Source organism: Anoplopoma fimbria, chromosome 9, assembly GCF_027596085.1.
Source record: "Anoplopoma fimbria isolate UVic2021 breed Golden Eagle Sablefish chromosome 9, Afim_UVic_2022, whole genome shotgun sequence".
NCBI lineage: Eukaryota > Metazoa > Chordata > Actinopteri > Perciformes > Anoplopomatidae > Anoplopoma > Anoplopoma fimbria.
Genome location: NC_072457.1, coordinates 10,464,906 through 10,485,777, shown reverse-complemented (window position 1 = coordinate 10,485,777; position 20,872 = coordinate 10,464,906). Strand labels below are relative to the sequence as shown.

The 20,872-nt window shown below is 38.6% G+C and overlaps 1 protein-coding gene across 1 annotated transcript; it reads left to right on the top strand.

Moving 5' to 3' along the window:
* Positions 1 to 1,289: 1,289 nt before the first annotated feature.
* On the top strand, positions 1,290 to 20,795 carry suclg1 (succinate-CoA ligase GDP/ADP-forming subunit alph). Its single transcript, XM_054604659.1, has 9 exons — positions 1,290 to 1,394; positions 4,604 to 4,704; positions 7,486 to 7,602; positions 7,838 to 8,050; positions 8,729 to 8,786; positions 9,274 to 9,357; positions 11,877 to 12,028; positions 16,307 to 16,495; positions 20,357 to 20,795. Exons 1-9 carry the CDS (start codon positions 1,361 to 1,363, stop codon positions 20,381 to 20,383), a joined length of 975 nt encoding a protein of 324 aa, XP_054460634.1. The 5' UTR covers positions 1,290 to 1,360; the 3' UTR covers positions 20,384 to 20,795.
* Positions 20,796 to 20,872: the final 77 nt, after the last annotated feature.

The following is a 20,872-nucleotide window of genomic DNA, read 5'->3' as shown; positions in this document are numbered from 1 at the left end:
AATAGCATTCAAAAGATGCTCGGCCTCATTAGAGAACCAATTATATGTAATTAATGTCATTGTGTTGTGACTAAGTCTGCAACACAACAATTGTATCTTTGCTTTTGATAAAACTAGATATCCAATGATAAGAAAAAGGAAAAACTCAGTATATTCCCTCTGTCCAACCTCCAGGAACAAGGAGATGACACGCTGGTCTACAAAACCAGCTATGCTTTTAGCTCAAGAAACAGGACCTTGGACGCCATGAATTTACAGGATAAATTGATTAACTACCTTTTCTCTTACGGGGAGTGAAGCAGGCTTCTCAGATTTTTCACAAATGTGCAATGCCCTAATAGAAAAATGCTTCAATAACAAGTTAAGGTCAGGTCATATCTTCCCAGTCAATGCACTGAACAAACAGGTAGCAGCAACATGAAGCTTTGTGCATTTAACGGTAATTGTCGTAAATGATTAAGGTTATAACTTAACATGCTGTTGGTTTAGTTAGGTACAGCAATGCATTGTATTCTAAAAGTGTTGGTAATAGTTGCATCTACATGAATTCATTCATTCATCCAGATTACCTTTAGTAAAGTAAAAACTGCAATATTTCCCTGTGATGGAGACACAAAATGAAAATACTCAAACAAAGCTAATATATATACAACTAATATATATACAGTACCGGTCAAACGTTTGGACACACTTTCTCATTCAATGGTTTTTCTTTATTTTTACTTTTTTCTACATTGTAGATTAATATTGAAGACATCCAAACTATGAAGGAACACATATGGAATTATGTGGTAAACAAACAAATGCTCAACAAACCAGAATATGTTTTATATTTTAGATTCTTCAAAGTAGTTGAATGAGAAGGTGTGTCCAAACTTTTGACTGGTACTGTATTTATATTATTAAAATGTACAGTATGCTTTTGAAAGCTCCTGTAAACGAAGTTGTTCTTGCAGAATTTCAATAATTTAAAATAAACTTTCATGTTTTGCTTCGGGCAACCGTGGTGCTATTTAGCCTACTGAAATGATCCATGTGGTTGACGCGACCTCTAGTGCTGGCAGGGTTTCCTTCACGTCCCCTGTTCAGAAATACACTACCCAGAATGCACCGGGACTTAAAGCAGCCTACTAGTTTGCCTGGATAAATATTTGATTCCTGCGTCTGTTTTACACACCGTATCCACAACTCATACATTAAACAAATTGGCAGGCAATTACCCGAAAGCCCGGTCTTTATATTGAAACAAGAATATGTTTTTAGGACCATGTAGTAATCCTGGTTCTCGGGGATGTTTGTAGTCAGCTAAAAGCCGTGTGTTGGGTCCTCAGCTGCTGGTGTCATTGGTGAATGACCGAAGATGTCTCACAGCAGGTTGTTTGCCAGGCTGCTTTGTAAGTATTTCAGTCAATTCGAGTTTTAATCACTGGAAATGTTTGACAATTACGTTTCTGTAACATGAGTATACTCTGTGGTGTTGTGCTCAATGCTAGAGTTACATTCATTGAGCTTTGCATGCTCGGTCCATCAGCAGAGCCTCCCTTGGTTTGCTGTCAGGAGCTTTAAGGCTAGTTAGCTACATTAGCCGGCCAGCCGTACCATGTCGTTGTAAGTCATTGACAGCTAGCCAGCCAGCTAACTAGCTAGCTTTGTGCTAACGTCCAACTGAGACCTGACTTTAACCCCTGGCTGCTCCCAGGCCAGAGAGAGTATTGATCTGTGTTTGACCTTGCATGTCCTCTCGACTAAACGTAGCTTGTCCATTTATTCTGCTCTAGTTGTTTTAGTTGGAGTCAGTCAACGTTAGCTCAAGTTATTTTGTCACCTAAATAACCAGTTCAATCAATCAATCAATCAATCAATCAATCAATCAATCAATCAATCTTCTGCAGCAGATTGCATCCTTTTGTAGATATCTGACACCTAAGTAGGCTGTTTATGATGCATTGGCAAGCCACAGTTTTTGATAGATTATTATGATATGTCCTTCATTTAGTAGCTGTGGCATTGTTGGGACATTGAGCTAAAGTGGGACTGAACTTTGTAACTTTACAGTGTCGGATGTCTCTTGACAGAGGACCAAAGTTCATTCTCAGTGTGAGTTAATAATGCTAATCTCAGCCCAGTTAGAAGCTTGCTTGCTTCTGTCAATTGTATTATACAGTACCAGTCAAAAGTTTGAACACACCTTCTCATTCAACTACTTTGAAGAGTCTAACATATAAAACATATTCTGGTTTGTTGAGCATTTGTTTGTTTACCACATAATTCCATATGTGTTCCTTCATAGTTTGGATGTCTTCAATATTAATCTACAATGTAGAAAAAAATAAAAAATAAAGAAAAACTTTTGACTTGTACTGTATGTAGTTCAAAAATATGATTTTAAATACATGCAAATACCTTTGAGGGCTACAAGCTTCTGTTTTGATTGCCCATATTTAAAACAAATAGTAGTAACATTACTTTGTTAAGCTTTGAATAAAGTCAAGACAAGCTTCAATCTTCTTAGGCCTTATTTTACCTTTTAGTTCGTTATTAGCAGGCATCTCTTGTTTGATGCCTTTTCTGACAGGGTTGTACCCACATGTGATAGATCGAATGTATAAGCTTAAGGTTTCAGATCAACTCTTTGTCCGACTAGTGCACTGAAGAGAGGCAATCAGTTGCCGTGTAGCGTTCATTAAGGTCATTGTGTCATATCATCAAGTAGTATAAAAAGGCCACTGCAAGTTTCCGGCACCCTAGATGACATTTTGAGAAGTTGTGTTCAAATGGTTGGCCTTTTGCTTAATAAAATATTTAAAGTTACAGTCTCGTATCTGTACCATTGTCTTTGGTGGCACCTTTGGCGATGAGCAGTATTTGTAGGTGTTCTATTCCTAGAGATCATCACAATTTCGGCACAGACACCCAGTTCGTAATTCTGCAAAAGTAAGCCTTTTCAACAGTGGGCCATAGGCTCAATCAGAATCGTGCTACCTCATTAGTGGATAGATGGTGACTTAAAGGCTAACTTCAGTATTTTTCAACCTGGACCTTATTTCCCATGTTTTTGGAATTTCATTACAGCCCGTTAAGCGGCTGCCGTCTCCAGCGTTATCTTTCAAGACTCAAAGGAAAATAGGTTCCAGGTTTGAAAAATACAGAAGTTAACCTTTAACAGAAGTAATTTAAGTTAAGACCTTCGGATTATTACTTTAAACCATTCATTGATCATCGGATGTTGTTGGATTAATTTTCTGTTGTTTAATTATGGCAAACTATTCTTTTTAGCACTAAATTAGTCATTATTTAGTGTATTAACAGCTAGGTTTTAATACCTATGAAAAGTCCAACCAGTCATTATTTCTATAGTATTCATAATGAGATTTTGAAGCATGTCGCTAGTTATACCTGCAGGGCATGGTTGTTCATAACAACTGTGGTCTTTGTCCTATCAGTTGTCTCACAGTAGAAGACATCTTGACACAGCCTCTTCCCTTGCACTTTGACCTGAATTGCTTCTTACTACAGTGTGTATATATATAACCTGATTAAGCTGTCTGCAGCTGCTCAGAACAGAGTTGATAAGAGCTGTGGGACTGAACTGAACCAAACAATAAATGCATGAGCTTGAAGGGCAAAATGCAGAGCTTTATATTCTAAATATTGAACAAAATGTGCTGATCATTTCCTTGAAATCGATAGCATTGTCATACATTCCCTTCAGTAGTTGACACCATAACAGCCCCAAAGCATAAAAATCTAGCTCTAAATAAAAAATATTAGTAGAACATCTTAGAAAAATAACTTGCAGTAAAAGTCAAGGCCGACTGCGGCTCAGGAGGAAGAGCAGGTCGTCCTTTAATCACAAGGTCGGCTGTTTGATCCCCTTGTCCTTGAGAAAGACACTTGTAAAGCGTTTGTCCGTTAAAGTCTAAAGGCGCTGTATAAATGTAGTCCATTTACCATTTACATTAAGAAAATCTGAAATTGTAAGTGAACAACACTAAAAGATAATTGCAGAAATGAATAATGCACTGGTTCCCTTGACAACAAGTTGATGGAATTTTTTCATTGGATTTCTAAAAATAATCTCTGTGTTTATGATACGTTCAGTAAGATCATCTTGACAAATCAACAACACTTGAAACGCTGTGTACCAACTACAATGCAGTCGAATATTTTCAAGTTGCCCCCACCAAGCTAAAGGCAGATTTGTGTTCACCACCATGATGTTTAGTCGTCTCATTTAGCCTCTTATTAGCAATCGTCTTTTTAGGACACGTAAAAGCTTCAAAATTCACCAGTGGGATATTTACTGACTTATTTTATATCGTAGAACAAAACCTTAAAATCTCTTCAAGTTTGTGGGTAACCACAGACCTATTTTCAGTCATCAAAGCAAAAACTCATTGATTTACAAGGAAACCAGAAGTGCAAAAATGCTAACTACTTTATGGGTTTTAGGACTCATTCCTGCTGCACTCTTTTGTAGTTTTAGTTTATTGTAAGATTTAAATGGTTCATATTTACATGGCTGTATACGTATGTATATGGGTATTTAAATATGTTTTTTTATTTATTAAATTTGGACCCCTTTTTCTCTTTCTCCATTCAGTGCAGCAGAGTGGAGTCAGGCACTGTTATAATGGATCTAGACCGAACCTCTACATCACTAAGGACACAAAGGTCATCTGCCAAGGTTTCACAGGGAAGCAGGTTTGTACAGTGAATTGTTACATCACCACATGTCTGATTGGGTTACTGTAATCTTGTTGTGAAATCTCAGTTTTTCCTTACTACGCACACACACTAACACACTCACTGTCTCATTCTTAGGTGATCTTTAGAGGTCAAACAAACAGACTTTGACTCACAGAGAGGAGAGTTTATAAAAGGTTTTTAGTTCCATCACCTGTTAATGTTTTTATTAATTGATGTCCACCTTGGGTAACTGGTGGAGTTAACTAATTTATATACTTTTGACAATTCAACTCAAGTTTATTTAATCTGTATTGGCCAACATCATTTGTCTGAGTCTTTTAAAATGTGTCCAATTTAATCCACCCTTTAATGAAGAGCAACTAAATGTCCTGCGCATTACCTGACTAACTCCTACAGGACTCCTTCATAACTGAAACATATTGCTATATTGCTCCTCTCTCAGGGCAGATATGCGTAATGAATATCGTCTATACAGAGTCGACATAAGTGGCATTAGTAGAACCATAATAATGAAACACTGAATTACAGTACAAGGTCCAACTAAGTTAAATATTTTAATCATAAAATGAATAATAATTAATTGAGTATAATTTAAAGAGTGTAAACATTTCTGGAGGAAAGCCAAGGCTGGATCTGAGAACCGAATTATTATTATTATCTCTTTTATTTATTGTATATCAAATAGATTCTCTTGTTGAGAGTGTAATGGTTGGTAGAGTTGATCCTCTCCCTTAAAGGCCTATAAATCCGGTTAGGTCCTGTTTTTGGATAAATAGAGTTTTCTTCAGTTTTTTTTTTACCCTTCTGACTGTCCTTAGTCACTCTTTTAGTCTATGATAATGCCTTCACTTATTTTTTCCCCGAGCATTAAATATCTCAGGTGATTTGCTTTGAACCGTGTTCAGTCAAAGAGAATAAAAACCTTGGCAAGTACGCTCAACAAGCCAGAAACGTGGACTTTATAGATTTATATTCCCCCTTCGGTCCTCACACATATTCCATTTTTCATCTTCCATTTTCTCCTCAAAATAATAAAAGGTTGTTAAATATAGTTCCAGTGAACACTCCGGGTAATTAGAAAGGGATGAGAAATGAAGCAAGTGCTATTGAGTGCACATAGTCGAGTCTTTCTGGCTTGATAAGCAAGCAATTTTGCAAATTTAGTGTCTCAACATTCGCGATAATAATGACTTACAAAAACAGCAAAGTTAGCAGAAGGTGAACAAGTATTACAATTTCGGGGAAAGATGCTGATTCATAGCTTCTAATTCCTCTTAATAGGCTAGTTATCATTTTTACATGAGGGTCATTTATTTACACTCGTGGTTATGACCCTTGGTGACTTTATCTACATTGTTTCAGCATCTCCAGTAATATTTCACTGACTACAGACTTTTTTCTGGAAAAGTACAACCAAGTTTCACTAACAACATTTTACCTCCTAAAGTACAATGTACTGCCTTTAGTTGTCTTGCTGCTTTATCTTGTTTATTTTCATTTCAATTGGAGCCTGATGCTGATATTTGTACCAGAAACAGAACACTATCAACTACAAGTCAGAGCAGATGGCGGAAATATTCCAGCATCAATGTCCCTCTCTTTTATCTACAGTACATTTATTAACCTCTTGACATCCAGTCTCCACATTTCCCATCATAAATGATGTATCGGCTTGTTACAGCTTGTCATTGTAGCTCTATGATGTTTAAGAAGGCAGAAATATTCAAACCCTTAACTTCATTTAGAAGCTTAAAACTCAACCTACAGTCTGTGTTTTTCACGGATGCACTTTTCCATCAAATGAAAATATTCCAAGTATTTTGTGTCTTTTTCTTTAGACATTGTTGCCCCATATGTCTGACATATTTGATATCTGTGGGTTTCAACAAATATGTACTGATTTACCCTCCTGTGGGTTTGTGAGATACAAGAGGTTAGCCACAATAAAGATACATCCCCCTAAATGCTATACACCGTTCCTTTTAAAGCTAATCTGTTTGGAATAAATTGAAACCTCATTGCATCAGTCCTGCTCCTTTTTTATAAGAATGGACACATTCATTGTGTCTATGTGGTTGATTACTTCCATTGGTGCTTACTGCCGCTACACATTCTTAAGGTTTATACCTCCTTAAAAGTACAGCATACCGCCACCAGATGTAAGTTAGAATTTGTGTTAGTAAGGACAATTCATTTAAAAATTTCTATGAGGATCATCTGAAGTTAAGACAAATTTGAAAAAACTTATGATATATACGTTTTTAATTTAGATGTGTTTCTGTTTGGGCTGAAACTAATCAATTTCATGAATGTCAGGAATAAAAATAGTTTACCTGTAGAAGGGCATGACAGGTACCCGACCTCACAAAAGCCTACATGGAAGTGACAGTATTTCAATTTTAATAAAACTATCTTTCTTGGGAGATATTTTATAATCACTGTTGGAGAATATCCAAAGCTGCTTTTGATTTGTTTTTCAAATATTCTGCAAGGAGATTAATCTTAGCTTGAATCATTATTTATCTGTCAAGAACATTCATTCATTCATTCATTTATTTATTTATTTATTTATTTACCAGTAGCTGAATCCTCTAGAACCACACAGCCTCACTTCTGTGTCCTTCCCTTTGCTCAGCAGCACAGGTGATTAATCCTGGATGGCAGCATATTTCCCTCCTTCCTCTCTGTCTCTAATGATATCTCAAGGTTGATGCAACAGAAAGCGGCTGTACCCCACTTTATTACACACTTATAACTCCTCCTCTTGCCTCGCAGGGAACGTTTCACAGTCAGCAGTCTCTCGACTATGGCTCCCGGTTAGTTGGAGGTGTTTCCCCCGGTAAGGGTGGTAAAACACACCTCGGCCTGCCAGTGTTCAATTCTGTCAAGGAGGTATGTATGACTCCTTATCTGTCTGTTATCCTTTTTATGAAATCTGTTGTAAACATATTGAAGCTGAAATATGTGATATGCATCTGGCAGACTTGCTGCTAATATCCTGAAAGAGACTGTGAAGCTTTTACAGATACATTTAAAGAGACATTAGGTGGCACTATTTCATAACTTTAGAATTTCCTATTTTCTTTTCTTTTTTAATGGACCACCGATTCCTTTATTCCTTCCTCAGGCAAAGGAGGGCACAGGGGCAGATGCCACTGTGATTTATGTCCCTCCACCGTTCGCGGCGGCAGCCATCATTGAGGCCATTGATGCTGAGATCCCCTTGGTGGTGTGCATCACTGAGGGCATCCCCCAGCAGGACATGGTGAGAGTCAAACATAAGCTCCTGCGCCAGGGCAACACCCGCCTCATAGGCCCCAACTGCCCGGGAGTCATCAATGTAAGTGCACACACACACACACACACACACACACACACACACACACACACACACACACACACACACACACGTATATAATTTTTTATTGCCGGCAATAGCCAAGGTTAAGAGGTATCATGTTTTCAGATTGTCTTTCCATCTGTCCCACTCTCGTGACCGCGATATCTCAGGAATGTCTGGAGGGAATTCATTACTACTGTCGCTAGCATCAGCTTGGATTTGAGGATGAACTGATTAGAATTTGGTGGACAAAGGTCACCTTGACCTCACAAAACATGTTTTGAAGCCATGTGCTACAAGTGAAAATTTCACACAAATGTCTAAAAAGATAAAGTTATGAAGTGATGTCATTTTGGACAGGCATTGACGTAAACTGCAACTTGACTGTTTGATGAAGGCAGATAACCTGTAATTGTCGTAATTAATTAAATTTTGGTTGTGGCTCAGAGAGCTGGAAGTACAATCTTCCTCTCAGGGATCCAGTAGTTATTAAGATATAATGCATTAATATTCTGTTACCTTTTCAACAGTGAATTTAAAGCAACTAGAACCTTGAAGGAGCACAATTTATTTATACTGCTGTTTTTTTGTTTCTGTGTTTTTGGAAATAAACAATGTAGTTATTTGGGTTAAATTATTACATTTTAATAAAAAATTGAAAATGTTACTTTTCTGCAGCCTGGAGAATGCAAGATTGGGATCATGCCCGGCCACATTCACAAGAAGGGAAGAATTGGTGAGATTTCCCTAATTTCTTTTTCTTCTGAAATGCGTAATTATTTCATTTTAGTATATTTGATCAATGACAGCTTGTATGTTTGCGGCTGAACTAAAGGTTTTCCAACTCCAATCTTTAAATGACTGAAAAGAAAAAGAAAGTTCACATGAATACCTTTCTGTCCAAATGAAACACTGTACTTGAATTGTAGATTGAGCTTCTGCTGTTGACAGCTTGATAAGCATAGTCTGCTGCTGTTAACCAGTGAACCCTAGCAGGAAGTCTGTTTCTATAGTCAATCACCCATCATCATTCCCAAAGCATAGACAGAACAGCTGTTACAGAGCCGAGATCTCTTTTGTGTTTGCTGTCATGATGAAACGATTCAGTCAACTTTAGACAGAAAATGACAGTTTCATTAAGAGTCATTTTATTACCCTTGATTGGAGCAGTGTTTTAGTTGGTATTTAAAGAAAAATAATAACAAAGTTAACCTTTCTTTCAGGCATTGTGTCAAGATCGGGTACACTGACATACGAAGCTGTGCATCAAACTACACAAGTGGGCCTGGGCCAGTCACTCTGCATTGGTAGGTACCAATGACCTGTGGCATATCTAATTTATATTTAGCACACTGTAACACAGCTCCTAGTTTTATATCCGGACGATATTAAAACAAGCACTTAACTTGGACTAAAAGACCAAATTGATCCTGATGCAGTGATTTGCTTTATGGGTTGTTGGAAGAACAAACAGCGGAAATTGAACTGAGAATAATGGAGGAGGCTTTATTGGTGTGTTCCATTTGGCTTGAAGACAGGATGGTGACTGTATACCAGACACAGGCCTTCAGTTTCCTTGAGCCTCTTTGTTGAGACTTTTATTATCCTGTACCACTGTGATACAGTAATAACTGCAATTCCTGACTACAGATGTGGAACTTCCCATTACCTACTCATCCTGTTATTACCCCACTTTTCTTCCCTACAATTTCCCACAGCCTTGTTTCCGTAATTTACGGATTTCTATCCGTGGTTTAGCAACACATGCAGTCTTATAGTGCAAGCGGAAGTTGGGACATTATATGGAACAACGTTTCTTGCTGTCTTGATGTAAAAAATTAACCTCACTCATTTTATTTATTCTCTGGTTCATCTTGTTCCTCCTTACTGTCATTCTCAGTGAAATGATCAGTTGAGTTGCCCTAACATGTCTGTTGATGCAGCTGAATCTACTGGAACTATCAGCCGATCTGTTTTAATTCCATCAGACCATCTAGACTTACTGTAATAATACCATCATACCTGGAACTTTTACTTCTTGGCATCACCGCCTGTATAAAGATGAAGTATTTTACAAAGACAAATTCCTTTGGCAAACCTATCGCCCACCAGAAAATCTATATTAAAGGGCTTGCTGGATGCCGAAATTAACTGAAAAACAACTTGGCTCCATTATTATTTAGACATTTTAATTATGGAGTGTCATCTAGCCAGACTTCATAAAAACCAGTGCTGCAACAGTATTAAATAGTGTAGAGTTCATTAAGGGGGTTTATTGGTGGTTCTGCTAGTGATTTCTTAAGTCTGAGCATGACCTAAGGGCTGCAGCAAATTACAGTTGATACAATATTTAATATCAATGTCATCTTTGTTGCAGGTAATGTGCTTCTCTGTGGTTATTATTCATGTACTTTTTTTTTTTCTTCTGTTGCCAGGTTTTTTAATGGTAAGAATATAAATCTAGGTGACGAGTTGCCTTTGAAGATTCATCTCAGGGAGGTTCGCCCGTGCTTTTAGAGATCCTGGTGTCATTTCTTTCGTGGAAATTATTCTTGAAAATGATTATAGGACCGTTGTGATTTGGAAAAGCGTCATTAGTCATGTTCCTTGGAACGGGGAGGTGTCATCAAACTTCCGTGCAGAGGTAGAGGTGGAATGGGATAGTTTTAAAATGAAACAAATGTTTAAAGTGACTTTGAAGTAAGATTGAAAATTCTGCTCCTAGAACCTCAGTCCAGTTTTACATTATTTCTGAAGAAAGTGTTGCTCATCTACTCTTCATACAACATGTTGTTGTGTTAGAGGCTTAATTTAACACAGCTATACTCAATAGTTTTATATTAACAAAGGGGTCCCCTTACCTATGTGAAGCGGATCAGCATCTTTCAGCTCATTGATTTGGATTTTCAGCCAGTAATTTCACTCTTTTTATTCACTCTTACTGCTTTTATAGAGTAGTTTGAAGAAGCAGCAGGCAGCTGGTACACAATAATAAAAAAAGGCTCTAAAAACCTACCTGCTTAGCACGAAATGCCAGACAGACAAGGTTAGCGGTTAGCTGGTAAACATAGGGAGCATAGAGTGCTGCAGGGATGACGATTTTTGTCGGCCCAACCCAGAAGTTATCATCGCACCAGCTCACGCGACAAAACTCATCAATGGAATCTTTCCATTTTTATTAGGCTGAAATTAAGCTCTGAGGAAAACACAAGTTTATAATACTTGCATGTTTTTGTTCAGCAAAGATAATCCCCACAAATGAACACCAATACTTTTTGCAGTGTGAATGCAATTGGCAGACGTAGAAAGTTAACGTTAGACTATAAGCGCACAACGGTTGCATGAGCGTGAGCAAACGCAACAAGGCTGTTGATTCGCACTAGCAAACATGATGACATCGTAGAGGAAAACATTAAAATCTCTTAAACTTGTGTTAACCCCAGATCTTCCTTCAGGTATCGAACCAAAACTCATGCCGATAGCCCATTGACTTTTAGACAACCGGACCAGAGGCACTAATGCTGACTCATTTAGGGATTTTAGGACTGATTCATGCAGCAATCTATTTAGCAGGTTAAAATAGTCTTTGATATATATTTTTTAATTGAAACAATTCAGGCATTGCTAAATGGATTTGGGCTACCCAATTGAAGAGCTGTGAATAATCTAAAATGATTGGATTATCAGACCATATTGACAGAAAGCTTGGTTCCACCTGCTTCTCATTCCACTCTCTGAAAATACCATCTGATCCTTTAAATATTCACAGGAATCATCCTTTTAGGGTCTTGAATAAACAACAAGTGTTTGCTTTGTCTCCTGCAAGGTATTGGCGGGGATCCATTCAACGGTACAAACTTCATAGATTGTCTGGAGGTGTTCCTGCGGGATCCCAAGACGGAGGGCATCATCCTCATTGGAGAAATTGGAGGCAACGCTGAGGAGAATGCGGCGGAGTATCTCAAACAGCACAACTCTGTAAGGAAACTACACACTGGACACCTGTTGTTGTTATTATTATTATTTATTATTTTACCTCACTCTCCTTGTAATATGGTCTGCTACAGCACAGAACAAAGTGTCCTTGCTTTTTGATCACAGCCTCAGGCTGTCTCTCTCACTTTTCTGTGTGAAAGACAAAGGGTGGCAGATGGGATGAAGGTATGATTCACAGGACATGTTCTAGAAACCCGCATTGTTGACGAGCAGTGAACCTTTTGTGAAGCCTAAATGTGATAAACAGCAGCAGGGTGATGATTAGCTTATGTGGCCAAGAGGCTGCAAACTTGTAATTGACATTTTCAACTTCACCAGGCCTGTTCGTCACATTTTACTTCCAGCAGATGACTTCTAATCTGTTAGTGTATGTGTTTGTTTCTATGCATGTGCGCGCTCTTATGGTGCTCTTGAGCTGAGAAATAGATTTGATTTGCCCTCAGCTGCTCTAATGCATGCAAATCTCCCGCCGGCGTCTCGGGAGAATAACTTCTCCCACTCCACAAATAAAGTACAAACACCCACCACTCCCTCACCCACTCAGCCTGAGTGTTGACAGCAAGGGACAGTTCAAATGAAACGTGCATGAAAAAGCCCAGCAGAGCGTGGGAGTAAGCTGCAGATCTTGCGTTCAAAGTAAAAAATTTACTTAATTGTAGAGAAGAGCAGAAGGTAGTTATGGTGATGTTTTTTTGTTGTTTTTTTTGTCTTTTGACATTTCAATGTGCAACAACCGATGAACTAACCTAGCGCAGTCCCTCATATTTCTTTTAAAATGTTAATGTTTTTTTATAATTAATGTAAAGCACCGTATGGCTGGAAAGAAGCAGCAAGTGAACTCAGCAAAAATAATAAATACTACAAAATAGTGAAGACATAAGTTGATGATAGATTATTTATGCTCTCTGATGTTCAAGAAGATTTATCCAATTCAGAAGCGTCTTTACAAGATCAAGTATATTCATCTTATTGATCTGTTTAATATATTTTATATTTTTTTGTTTATAGCCTCATAGCTCAATATAAATCTGACAATATGTTGCAAACTGCTACATACTCAATACTTAACTCAAGGACAAATGTACAAACACAAAGTCTGGGCTTATTCTTATTCTGTAGTATTTTTTTTTTTTTTTGGTCAATATTATTAACATTGATAACTAAATTGTTGAAGAACTATGTCATCGGATCATTCAAGCCCCTAAAAGGCTTTACATCTTAAACGTTTCTCTCTTATTTAACGTTCTTCTTCGTTTGATTTATTGGAATTTATCTCTCAAAAAGTCAGATCATCTGCTTCATCAGCAGCAAAGTTGCCTCCAGACTTCCGGATATATATCTCAGATTTGTGAAGCAATTAAAAATAGGTTTAGTTGAAGGCTATTTCCACTGTTAGGGTGAACAACCAACCAATCAGAGCTTAGTGGGCGGGATAAAAAAAATTGTGAAGAAATCTTCCTTCAAAGCTAGCTGGCCACTTAAATACACCTGTAAAGAATAGAAAAAAAAAATCATGCATTAGAGCTGCAGCTGTACAAGTTGTAATGATAATTAGAAATAACTCAAATCACCGGAGTATTTGACCTTCATTAAAAAACCGTTAACTGAACGGCTTTCATCTTCATTGAAAATGAAATCGGTGGGACGGATACATCATTCACTACTGATTGGCTGGGACAAAGCAAATCATATTACAATCCCTTCCAATCAAGAAATGAGCTAATGTGAACACAAAGTCAAGCTGAGTGAATGAAGTGAAACAAATTATTTGATTCAATCTGATTATTATTATGATATTCAAATATTGCTAAGTCCTGATTGGTCCTCTCAGAAGTACATGACCTGACCTCTGCCCAACCGACCCCTGGAAAGCTCAGACACTCAACCAAAGACGGAAACATCTCATGTGAACTGGACTGAACTTTGGCGGATAACTGTTCATGTACAGTAGGACGCCATTAATCGCAGAAAAAGTTAACGGAGAAAACGAGACGCTGCTTTTTTATATTAACTTGACAAATTCTGCCTCACTGGACACATTAAGTTCAGACTGCTCAGTGAAATGTAAGGCCCAGTGTGATGATTGATTTGTGTCACGCAACATTAAATATATTGAATTCCTATTCGAGAACGACACATTATACCAAAAGGTGAAGAAGTATCGATTTCGCTATCTGTCAGTGTTACAGTTAAGTTACTGCAGACTGTTGATCCACCGACGCCTTAATTCTGTAAAAATTCAAGAAAACAACCTCATATTTCCCAGAAGGATCTGCTGTCAGATTTTATGATGCAGGGCATATTTCAAGATTCAGTCTTAATCAGTGTCTGCGACGCTTGCCAACGTAATATGGTCTTAAAAGTCACCTGTATCAAAGGTCTGCGTATCAGTGCCAGAGTCTCACAGGCTTTCTGAAGTCAGAAATAGGTTTTACACAGAATATCCATAATGCAATTTGCTTCATGCATATCAAGTAGGTCTGAGTATTTGGCACCTTTAGCGTTTACTGAGTTTTCTTTCTCCAACATCAGCCTCTTGATTTTTCTTTTTAGCCCATCCTGTCTCCACTGAGCTTTAGCTAAACCTCTTGTAATTCTGTGGAATAAACGCTGAGAACTGACGCATGTTGTAGTCTGGAGGAAGGCTGTGGTTAAAAAACAGTGTCGATGAGCTCCATGCGTACGTGCACATGCCAGTTTTATTCACGCCTACCTGTCATGTTTATAGGGGCGGATAATTGTCTCCGTCTGGCTTTTTTAAGCTCAAGTTGGATTTCACACCGCGGAGCAGTGCTGTTTTGTGTTTATATATATATATATATATATATATATATATATATATATATATATATATATATATATATATATATATATATATATAAAATATATATATAAAAAAAAAAGAACCCCAAAAAAACTCCTCCAGTCAAGCTGGCGCACAGAGGTGGGGGAACTACCCTATTGGTCACATAATTAAGGTAATCTATCCGAACTGCTAACAGTGGAAGACAAAAGACGGGTAAAGTGAATGATAGTGTAACTCCCCTCCCTGCATGCATTGCTAGTACTTAGTATCAAGAGAGGCAGGGATTAATAGAGTAATTAAACCCCTTTCGTTTGAGGTAGATTTAAGACCTGATTCACATGAGGGTGGTTTGTTTATTCACAACGTGATTTGACTCCTGAATACTGAGCGGGGGTTTCGGTGCTCATTTGTTTTGTGCTTACATTTTTCAACAAACAGAACAGATGCTTGAAACACATTTAGAGCACTTTAAAGTGATATTCCCCTCTCTTCATGCCTATATTAGACGCGCAAGTGTTAATGTCTCATTAGCGGCGCATTGCTATCCAAGGTCCTCAGCATTTCCCTGGCTGATAACCGTCCTGCTAGTCTTAATTATTAAAAGTCATCTCCAGTTTATATTAGCGACTGCCATCTTGTTCCTGCCAGTGTCAGATCTGAATTTAGAGCAGAAATTGCGGTAGACGTGGGCGTCTTTTTGAAGGACCTCGCTGTATTGCGTTGGCTGCTGAACATGCCACATTCATTCTGTGAAAGCAGTCTGCAAAGCTGTGTGTGTGTGTGTGTGTGTGTGTGTGTGTGTGTGTGTGTGTGTGCGTGCGTGCGTGTGCGTGTGTGTGCCGTCCCCTACAATTATGTTTTTATTCCTAAGTATGAAATATTAGCTTCTGTACACACCCTCACGCTCACACATACACACACACACGCACTCTGTCCCTCTTGCTTATGATGTTATTGCTTGAGATGAAATATTAGCTCTCTTCACCTTGGAAGTGATCTGTTGAACATAACATCAATCAATGAGCAAGCAGCATAGACAGGCGCTGAGCTAATCAGGGCCTCCATGACTAATTACCGTCTCAGAAATGAGATGATATGAAATGGCAGGAGCCCAAGCCCCTATCTGGTCATGCACCAACCCATGCAATTAAATGGCTTGATTGACCCTTTGTTTTAATAATGCAGGCTGAGACAGAGATGGCTGGTTAGACAAGCCTGTTATCATCTGTAATGGGAGGACATGTGGCGTTTAATTTCTAATAAATGAATGGAATGCAGGTGCAGAAAGCTTATTCTCTCTATTTTATACTGTCCCCTTGTTTTGCTAACTGCACTCACATCCTCACACTTTCCCTTGAGCTTATTCTCCTTTTTTTTTTTGTCCATTTTCACCTAATTTTACGCTTCCTTTTTCTCTCTCTCTCTCTCTTTCTCTCTCCCTCTTCTATGTTCAGGGTGCTAATGCAAAGCCCGTGGTGTCCTTCATCGCGGGGCTAACTGCTCCTCCCGGCCGTAGGATGGGCCATGCTGGCGCCATCATCGCCGGTGGAAAGGGGGGAGCCAAAGAGAAGATTGCGGCCCTGCAGAACGCCGGAGTTGTTGTCAGCATGTCCCCTGCTCAGCTGGGCAGCACCATTTTCAAGGTGAGTCCTTTGTTTCAGCAGGACGGTATCGTATACAGAGGCTTTAGGAATAGTAATGAAGAACAGTGATGGTTGAATATCATATCATTTTCATCTTTTTTCCCTCAAGTATTTTAATTCTATGTTACTTTATGCTTCTACTCCACTAAGTATTTGGGGGCATATTGACCTTTTTAGTCCACTTACAGTAACTGACACCTCTACTGTCGTTACGAGCCACTTTGCACATTAAGATTTGACATAAATCTATGATCAGTATATCAATTGTAAATATATACTGACATTTTTAAGTAGTTACAATTAGCTCTACTTCAACCACCTACCGAATTAAAACTGTGCTTACATTTTAATAGTTATAATTCAATAATATAAATTACATGATAATATTACAATTTTTAAAGGTGCAATTCTGTTTACGTTTATTTCTGATACGAAGTGTGTTTTGCTGATAATATGACATTATTTAATTTAAGGGAGATGTTGAATTCAGGACTTCAACTTGTAATGGAGTATTTTTCTCATGCGGTATAACGACTTTTACTCATGGTAAAGATTCGAGTACTTCTTGCGCTGATGATAATGTTTGTCATTGGTTCGCATGAGGACAGGACAGATTTAGTGTAAAGAGCCTTAAAAGATTTACCAAGAAAAGTATCAACATAATAGTAGAAAAATTGAATTAGTAACCAGGTAACCTTTCCGTAATAATTCATCCCCCTCTATATGGAGCTGACATTATATAACCATATTGTTATAGCACCCTAATAATACTTCCCCTCCGGCTTCAGAGCAAAATATCTTGTGATTCTGGTCACTCGTAGCACCGTCTTTCATCACCGAGCGGTTACAGATTTAAAAGGGGTTTACTGGGAACAAGAATTTACATTTTTATTTTCTGAGAGTAGCAAGGTTTGAGATTGTACTTTTAATATGCCGTAGTGAAGGCAGAAATTAATAAACGCGTGTTGACAGTGGCTGACTTGGCCCCACTGCCTCTTTATTTCAATTTATCAGTAGGGAAGCACTGTTAACAAGATGTATAAAAATTGAAAGCATGTATTGCACCCATTCATCATCCTATACTTTCATTACCACTGCTGGCACTACTGCACGCGGGTATAGATTTACACACGTTTTTCTCCCTCAAAGTTTAGTTCACAATCATCGTGTGTAATGATGACAAACGTGCAACATGGTTGTTCATTTTGCTGCACATCGTGTTCATACGTCTCTGTTAATCTCATTGACTGCTGTAATAGGAGCGAGTCGGCATAATCGTTCGGAGGTGGGCTGAAACAATGACAACCCCTGATCTCAGGCGCTCGGGCTGGTGGAGATAATTCTCTCACCTGAATCGGAGGTTTATCAATCATACATACGGCTACAGTGGCAGAACAAAATGACCTTCTTGTCTAGACCGAACATTCATTCATTCAGTCATTCATTCGATTGAGTGTCAAGTGGCCGTTCGACGTGCTCATCCTTAATAATAATAACTGCTAAACAGCAAGTTCATGCATCATCAAATTTGTATTCTGAGGAGTTTCCTGTAAGGTAATACAACACAGTAATAGGGCTCCTACTTCTGAGTGGTATATCATCAAATTGAACCAACTCTGCTGAAAATGCTTTTGTCCTAAAGTTGCATAAGCACATTTTCTGCACTCTATTTATCATAATAATAATTACAAATACACATTGCCAACTCTCTGTTAGTGTAAAAAAGATGCAGCAAGCCAGTACTGCTCTGTTGAAACTGTAAGATTATTCCCTCTAGCCATTTGACAAAATAACACACTTGCCTCAGATCTTGTTAATTTTTTTTCTTAATTTGTTGTTTAATCCACACCTAGTATACAGGTACATAGGAAATTGAAACATTGAAAAAGAAATGTAAAATTTGCACTGTCAAAACCGGTTTATCAGTATCCGGCCTGAACCTTAAGCAAATTGAAATGCAAAATAAGTGACATTGTTGTTTCATAGTGTAAATTTCATGTTTTACAAAGATCCTTAACTGAATCTCAGCTTTTAACAAGCTCAGAGCTTACACATTTTACTCTTCTTCCACCTTTCATGTTTCAATTGTATCATCAGTATAGTTTTCAAACAAAGCGCTGCCTTAATATAGTGAGAAAAAGCAAACACAAAAACAGAAATCTCTCAAGTGAAATAACCAAAACAAATGACGTGCTGATGTAGGACATGACATCCTGTTTCATCTAGCGAGACAATGTGATTTTTAGGACCTTTTACAATGAAAATGGCAAAAGTGGCATTACAACATTTCTATCAGCAGTGCTTGGAGTGATATCCAAACGAATGTTAGGTGCCACTGGTGCATGGACAAGATATCCCAAAACGTTGCGTTTATCTCAGTAGGATTTAATTCATATGCACGGTAGAATAATTTATGACCTTTTTTAATCGTTTACAAAATATCTCGAACTCCCAAATGCAGCAGCAGATAGTATAATCGTATCCTGCTCAATATTCACAGTGGAAATCTGGCATGCACATTCGTTCAGATGAGTGCAAACAAACAGAAGCCGAACACGTTTAATCTGGAGATCTTGTTTGTGTAATAAATTCTAAAGTTGAAGGCAGCGCACGCAGAGCGTATCTACGACGCCCGTGCCCCTCATACATCCGGCCCCAGGTGTGTTAACGCTCTTGTCACTGCTAGCTTGTAAATGTCTGATACTTTCTTCACGTTCATGTTTTTCTCCGCTCTCCTCAAATTTTATTCAGACGTGTTTAAAACCATCCCCCTTTTGAGTGGCAACCCTTTACTTTCCTCATTCACCCCCCTCTTGACTTGACTTGTCAGGTGTCTGAGTGTGTCTCGCACGGAAAATCTGTTTTTTTTTCTCCCCCTCTTCGTCACAAACAACTCTGCTTTTACCTTGGCGCCGTGATTCTTGTCTTGTACCCTTGAGTTACTGTCTGCTACCTTGGACCAACAAAGCATCTGTCTGCAAATGTCACCAATACCCTCCTCCTCCCTCTGTCTTGTCACTCTTTCCATCACATCACTCCTTTTATTTTTTTTTTTTTTTTTTGTCCACTTCTTACCTCCACAGCTTTTTCCCTAATAATTGAAACCCTGTGCCACTCCCTCTTTTATCCCACATCATCTGTAAAGCAAGAATCTCCCCTCCATCCGCAATGTCTCCTCATTCATTTCACCCTTCCCAAAAAGATGAGGTTAGAGAGGCAACTGTTGCCTCTCAAGCATTTTCAGAAACGCGAAAATCTTTCCTCCTCAAGGTGGCAGTAGACCTTCATGTATCCACAAGCCACAGAGGAATGGCCCGACATGTGCAGGAGTGCTTGTGTGTTCTGCAAACCTGATAAATGACATTTGCATTCAGTTACTTTCCCCCTGTGGAATGGGGAAATTCTTGGGGAACGACATATTCTATCACCGTTTGTGTGATATTCCCCAAATTGAATATGTAAATGGCTACATCCTTTTTTTTTAATGGCTAACATAATGCTTTCTCATTTGTAGTCACATGGTTGGACTGTGCTGATAAACACAGCGATTGTAACCTCGCATAAATCAGATTATTTTGCAGATGTGTAGCCTCCATCAATCACAAGAAGTGAGCTGTGTTTAGTGTTGACAACTGGAACTTACTGACACGTACGACGCTACATGATATGCGCACTCCAGGAAAAAAGAAACGACAGGCTCTCCAGAGCTCCAACCGCCTCTGTTTCCCCACCGCAACGGCAGATCTGATGCACAGAATCAAAACAGAGGCTGTTTGAATTTTGCATGAATAAGTCATTCATGTCTATCGCACTCAATTTCACTTGATGTCTCTCTTTCTTTCTCTTGTCCATCTCCTGTAGGAGTTTGAGAAGAGGAAGATGCTGTAAATTGTGCGGGAAGGCAACCGACCTTCCTCCCCCCCTCCCCCTCTCCCAGAATTGAGATGAACAGCCTGATTCTGGTGGTGGATATGCCCGACAGCATCCGTGAAACCCTGATTATCTCAACTACAATGCGCACATGCAGTGTTTATATTGTAACTTCTGCCATGAACTTGTACCTTGCACACAACAAAAGAATGAAACAGAGTGTTTTAATGGTATCCTAACAAACTCATTGTATACACTGTCAAAGCTTTCTAGATGTTTTCCTCCTCCACACAATGCAGACAGCCGAAGGAAGGATGCCACGGTAACCTAGGTGATCTGTTTTGTTCTGTTGTCCTCCTGCTTGTAAGACGTAGTCCATCACTCATTTCACTGGCTGTCCACCTGAATAAGAAATATTTCTCATATCATTTTCCTGCTGTGTTGTTTCTCTCCTTTCATCTGGATCGTTTGTGAAACAGATGTGGTGTGATTACTGAATGAGCTCGG

Coding starts and splice junctions, on each gene's coding strand:
- suclg1 (XM_054604659.1), top strand. CDS start 1,361: ATGTCTCACAGCAGGTTGTTTGCCAGGCTGCTTT. Junction 4,705..7,485: donor AAGGTTTCACAGGGAAGCAG/GTTTGTACAGTG, acceptor CTTGCCTCGCAG/GGAACGTTTCACAGTCAGCA. Junction 9,358..11,876: donor GGGCCAGTCACTCTGCATTG/GTAGGTACCAAT, acceptor GTCTCCTGCAAG/GTATTGGCGGGGATCCATTC.